The sequence below is a fragment of the Eretmochelys imbricata genome, chromosome 13 (assembly GCF_965152235.1).
Source record: "Eretmochelys imbricata isolate rEreImb1 chromosome 13, rEreImb1.hap1, whole genome shotgun sequence".
Classification (NCBI taxonomy): domain Eukaryota; kingdom Metazoa; phylum Chordata; order Testudines; family Cheloniidae; genus Eretmochelys; species Eretmochelys imbricata.
In genome coordinates this window covers 859,778-865,777 of record NC_135584.1, presented here as the reverse complement: position 1 = coordinate 865,777, position 6,000 = coordinate 859,778, and the positions used below count along the sequence as shown (strand labels likewise).

Below are 6,000 nucleotides of genomic sequence, written 5' to 3'. Positions count from 1 at the left end.
AGGTGCCAACTGACGGTGTTGGAGAACAAAGAGATCTGGTGGCCTCCTGGCCCGGGAAAGAGACAAAGCCTGGAGGAGGAGCCGGGGGGAGGCTGTGGGAAACTGCTGGAGAGAGCTTCAGTTTTGAAGCTGGCTGGGGAAATGAAGAGAGGGCCAGATGGGGCTCTGGCCTCCCTGCCCTCCAAAGATGGACCTGACTAAGGGGTCCTGGTCTCTGTACCTACAAGCTCTGTTTTAAACAATGTTCCTGTCATCTAATAAACCTTCTGTTTTACTGGCTGGCTGAGAGTCAGGTCTAACTACAAAGCTGGGGGGCAGGACCCACTGGCTTCCCCAGGACCCCGCCTGGGCAAACTCACTGTGGGAAGCACATGATGTGAAAGAAAATGCTAAATGCTCCAAGGTCAAACCCAGGAAGGTGGAAGCTGTGTGAGCTCCTTGCCCTGCAGACAGGCTGCTCCCAGAAAGGAGGCTCCCCCAGAGTCTTGACTGGCTTCGCAGAGAGTCGTTCCAGAGCATCGCCCGGAGACTCCGTGACAACCCCAGCCCAATGGAAAAGACCTGAGTCGTGAGCGGCCCTGGGCCTGGGGGAGCCCCTGAGCCAGTGGGTTGCACCCTCTCCACTGACCCCCCTCCACCCCCGAGTCATGGCTGCCCCACTTGCTTCCTCATTTTCTCCCCTTCATCCCCCCCTCCAGCTGCTGAGCTCCTGCCTGCTGTGGGCAGCTGGGCTGGCCTGGCTTGGGCTCCCTGAGGTCGGAGCAGCAGGGCCGGCTGGTGGGGAAGCTCAGGCCATGGGGCACTGCGGACTTGGGGGTCCAGGAGGTGCCGTGCAGCAGAAGGTGCCCTGGAGCCCGACGCCAGGTGGAGGAGACCGGCCCGGGCTGCCCGGACACAGCGGGTGCTGCTGCTCTAGCTCTGACCCCTCAGCAGGAGCAAGGAGAAGAGTCTGGCTTGGCTCTGGCCGGGGGTCCCGGGGGAGCCTGGGCGAGCTGGGCTGTGCGGCTCCTGTGCGCAGGCTCCGCCGTCCCAGTGGGGATGACAGTGCCAGGGACGTGGCCTGTGCAGAGCAGCGCCAGGAGGGCACTAGGACCATGCTAGGCAGCCGGCTGAGGGAGAGCCGCTCTGTCTCTTCAGCCGGTGCCTCGGCAGCCACTTGTGGAGACAGGAGGCTGGAACCTCTGCTGGGGCATGAGCCGGAGGTTCACGGTCACGGCCCTGCCCCGGGAGGAGGGGGCCCCCTGCCAAGAGGCGGCTGCAGCTCTCCATGGAGATGCCGCCCCCCTGCAAGGGGCCCAGCCTGGCAGCCACTCCCGAGAAGACAGCAAAGGTAAGTGATGCTCGGCGGGCACCGTGCGGGCGCCCCGTGGGCAGCACAGAGGGGCTGGCTGCTACAGTGACCTGCCAGGAGCCCTCCCAGTGGGGGGCAGGGACGGTGCTGGGCTGGGGGCTTCAGTCTGCCCTGGGGTGGGTGGGGCTGGCTGCCCCTCTGGGGTGAAGGCTCTGGGGCACTGGGCTGCACCAGCAGCCATGTCTGAGAGGAGCCGGTTTCCTGAGGCCTTTGACGGGGCCTGGCCAGTGGCTTGGAGCAAAAGTTGCGGCTGTGAATGGAAAGAGCGGAAGTGCCTGGGGGTCCCGTGGGGGGCTGGGCTCCGCTCTGGAAAAGGGGGCTAGGCAGGGAGATGGCTGGTTGCCCCTGGTAACCTTTGGCTCTCTCCAGAGGAGCCGGGCGCTCGTTGCCTCCCATTCCCGCCTGCTGGCTGCTGGGGGCAGGGACTCACCCGGCTGAGGCTGGCCCTGTGCGGGGCTCCTCTCAGCTGAACCCTAAATGCAGGGTGGGGCCGAGAGCCGCCTGCCCAGGAGCTGGGATGGGCACAGGGCCCGAGGGATGTGCTGGGGGCGGGGCCCCCCAGCACGCGCAGCACCCGGCCCCTTGCTGAGTGAAACCCGCAGGGTAAAACCCGCCCTGGGCCGTGCCCGCTGGCCCCAGCGAGGGCTCTGCAGCTTGGGGCTCTTGAGAGCGAGACCGAGGGCCACAGATGAACTTCTCCACACAGCCAAACCAGCGCCCCTTGCTCCCGACCCGCAGCCCCTCACAGCCCTGCGGGTGCCCCCCACTCTGGACCTGCAGCCCCCCTAGCCCAGCCCTGGGCTCCCCCCACAGCCCATGCTGGTGCCCCCCAATCCAGCCCTGTGCTATTCACTTCTAGGACTTGGACTCCATGTCCTTCAGCTCACGCACATTCCATAGCCAGCCATGGGCCCGGCATGCTGACCACGCTGCTTGAGCCTCCCGATAGTGGAGGGTGAGACCATTACGAAGTGTGGCCCTCGACCAGCCCTGTGTCGGCCTGGGGAGACGGCGGGTCAGATGTCCAGCCTGCCACCCCCTCCGCTGGCTGCCATTTTGCCCGTCTTTGGGAGCAGGCAACAGCCTGGGCAGCATTTGGCTTCTGTGCATGACTTTGACGTGAGCCTGGAGGCTAAGGGTTGGTGGTTAGAGTGTCTGTCAGGGTCTGTGCGGCGAGAAGGAGCCATGGCATCCTGGATGTGCGTGTGTGCACGGGACGTCCTGACTCTGTGTACCCCATGGGTGTGAGCGTGATGTCATGGCTGCGTGCGTGCACGTGTGAGCCTGTCCGTGACGTCCTGGGTCTACACGCACCTGGGCATGTGCACCCGTGAGCCTGGCTCCGTGTGCAGCCCACAGAGAGGAAAGGCCCTGGCTGCTGCTGCCAGCTGCGGGTGCTCTCGGAGGCCTGCTCTGGGGAGAGGACTGGGTTCTAGACCTGGCCCTGTCCAAGGGAGCTTTGCACAGTCTGTCCGTGGCAGCCTGGTGCAGTGCGTGGTGTTGCCCCGAGTTAGAGGGCGAGGCAGGTGGCAGCGAGGTGCAGGGACTTGCCCAGGCTCGCCAGGGCGAGAAGCTGTCAGTGCTGGGATCCCTGCAGGGATCGTCCCAGTTTGGCCGGAGTGGGGCCTACGCTGGGGGGTCTCCATGCCTGAAGGGCAGCCAGCTCCTGCACATGGCTCAACATTTGGCCCCTGGGAGCAGGGGGTGCTGCGCTCCCCCTCCGGGCCTTTCTGGCTCTGGACCTTGGGCTGGAGCGAGGCAGTTCCCCATGCACAGCGTGTCCTGGAGCACAGGGCTCTTGGCTGCACATCCGGGCCTGTCACTGGAGCTGTATCGATCTCAGAAACCCAGGGGGCTGCAGCCTCACCCGCTGCATCGGAGCTGTGAGTTGTGCCCTCTGCGAGGGCGCCTGGTGTAATATGGCCCCAGTGCCTGGCCCCGCATGGCAGGGTCTAGGGGCTCAGAGCACAGAGATGCGTGGGTATTTTGGATCCGGGCTGGGTGGGTCGGTGCTGGGGGTTGAGTGGTTCTGGGGTTGGGGGGTTGTTATATGCCTGGATGTTGTGGGCGTGCGGCTTGTGCTGTGTGGCCCATGGACCCGTCCCCTGTGCTCTGTCCGGGCCATGGTGGCAGGGCTGGCCTGGCAGGGCGTGGGCAGGTTGCACTGGCCGAGGAGATGGGGCTGAGATGGGAGCGACTGAGAGGCTGGAAGGCACCAGCTCTGTTGGGGGACCTGCCCCCATGCCAAGGTGACTCACTCAGGACGGTGGGGCTGGGAAGGGGAGGGGACTGGAGCCCGCGGCAGGGCTGAGGTTAGCCATAACAGCCCCGTGGAGCCCAGCAGGGTTGTGGGAGTCAGTGCTAGGGTTGGGAGTAGAAGGGAAGTCAATGCTGAGGTTTGGGGGTCACAGGGAAGTCAGTGTCAGGGTTTGGGGGCCATGGGTCTGGGCAGGGGTTGAAGGGCATGGGATTAAAGTTTGGGAGTCAGGGCAGGGGTTGGGGGTCAGGGGTTTGGGGCTGTGGGGGTTGGGGGTAGGGTCTGGGCAGGGGTTGGGGCCTGTGGGAGTTGGAGTCTAGGCTGGGTCTGGGTCTGTGGTTGGGGTCTGGACAGGGGTTGGCGGTTGGGGGTCTGGGCAGAGATTGGGGGCTGTGGAGGTTGGGAGTCTGTGGGGATTGGGGGTCTGTGTTGGTGGCTGTAGGGGTCAGGGGTTGGGGGTCTGGAGGTTGGGGGGCTTTGGGGGTTGGCGATTGGGGGTCTGGGCAGGGGTGGGGGTCTGTGGGGGTCGGGTTGGGGACTGTGGGGGTTGGAGGTCTGGGTAGAGGTCGGGGGGCTGTGGGGGTCAGGTTAGGGGCGGTGGGGGTTGGCAGTTGGGGGTCTGGGCAGAGGTTGGGGGCTCTGGGGGTTGGAGGGCTGGGTTGGAGGACTGTGGGGGTTAGCAGTTGGGGGTCTGGGCAGAGGTTGGGGGGCTGTGGGGGTCAGGTTGGGGGCTGTGGGGGTTAGCGGTTGGGAGTTGGGCAGAGGTTGGGGGTCTGTGGTTGTTGAGTTGGCGGTTGGGGGGCTGTGGAGGTCGGGTTGGGGGTCAGGGCAGGAGTTGGCGGTTGTAGGGGTTGGCGGTTGGGGGTCTGTGAGGGTTGGGTGGGGGTCTAGGCAGGGGTTGGCGGTTGCAGGGCTGGGTTGGGGGTTGGGTTGGGGGTCAGGGCAGGGGTTGGCAGTTGGGGGGCTGTGGAGGTCGGGTTGGGGGCAGTTGGGGGTTGGGTTGGGGGTCAGGGCAGGGGTTGGGGGCTGTAGGGGTTGGCAGTTGGGGGTCTGGGCAGAGGTTGGGGGTCTGTGAGGGTTGGGTGGGGGTCTGGGCAGGGGTTGGCAGTTGGGGGACTGGGTTGGGGGTCAGGTTGGGGGTCAGAGCAGGGGTTGGGGGTGTAGGGGTTGGCAGTTGGGGGTCTGGGCAGAGGTTGGGGGTCTATGAGGATCGGGTGGGGGGTCTGGGCAGGGGTTGGGGGTTAGGGGGCTCGGTGCGGGGTCGGGTGGGGGTCAGGGCAGGGGTTGGGGGCTGTAGGGGTTGGCAGTTGGGGGTCTGGGCAGAGGTTGGGGGTCTGGGCAGGGGTTGGTGGTTGGGGAGCGGGGTTGGGGGTCGGGTTGAGGGTCAGGGCAGGGGTTGGGGGTCTGGGTTGGGGGTCGGGTGGGGGGTCTGGGCAGGGGTTGGGGGTCTGGGTTGGGGGTCAGGTTGGGGGTCTGGGCAGGGGTTGGGGAGCTGGGTTGGGGGTCGGGTGGGGGGTCAGGGCAGGGGTTGGGGGCTGAAGGAGTTGGCAGTTGGGGGTCAGGGCAGGGGTTGGGGGTCTGGGTGGGGGGTCTGGGCAGGGGTTGGCGGTTGGGGGTCAGGTTGGGGGTCTGGGCAGGGGTTGGGGGGCTGGGTTGGGGGTCGGGTGGGGGGTCTGGGCAGAGGTTGGGGGCTGTAGGAGTTGGCAGTTGGGGGTCTGTCGGGGCAGGGGTTGGCTGTCAGGGTAGGGGTTGGAGGTCGGGTTGGGGGGCTGGGTTGGGGCAGGGGTTGGGGGTCGGGTGGGGGGTCTGGGCAGGGGTTGGGGGGCTGGGTTGGGGATCAGGTTGGGGGTCTGGGCAGGGGTTGGCGGTTGGGGAGCTGGGTTGGGGGTCGGGTGGGGGGTCTGGGCAGGGGTTGGCGGTTGGGGGTCAGGTTGGGGGTCTGGGCAGGGGTTGGGGGGCTGGGTTGGGGGGCTGGGTTGGGGGTCGGGTGGGGGGTCTGGGCAGAGGTTGGGGGCTGTAGGAGTTGGCAGTTGGGGGTCTGTCGGGGCAGGGGTTGGCTGTCAGGGCAGGGATTGGAGGTCGGGTTGGGGCAGGGGTTGGGGGTCAGGGCAGGGGTTGGGGGGCTGGGTTGGGGGCCGGGTTGGGGGGCAGAGCAGGGGTTGGGGCTGTAGGGGTTGGCAGTTGGGGATCTGGGCAGGGGTTGGGGGTCTGTGAGGGTCGGGTGGGGGGTCTGGGCAGGGGTTGGCGGTTGGGGGTCGGGTGGGGGGTCAGGGCAGGGGTTGGGGGTCTGGGTGGGGGGTCTGGGCAGGGGTTGGGGGGCTGGGTTGGGGGTCAGGTTGGGGGTCTGGGCAGGGGTTGGCGGTTGGGGAGCTGGGTTGGGGGTCAGGTTGGG

General features: G+C 66.8%; 1 protein-coding gene across 1 annotated transcript in view; it reads left to right on the top strand.

Annotated features, from left to right (window-relative positions):
- Positions 1–1,191: 1,191 nt before the first annotated feature.
- The window catches only part of SLC12A5 (solute carrier family 12 member 5), a 111,408-nt gene continuing 106,599 nt past the window's right edge, over positions 1,192–6,000 (top strand). The window contains exon 1 of the mRNA XM_077831827.1: positions 1,192–1,330. Coding sequence (XP_077687953.1) covers positions 1,192–1,330 — 139 coding nt within the window. The remainder of the gene's footprint in view (positions 1,331–6,000) is intronic.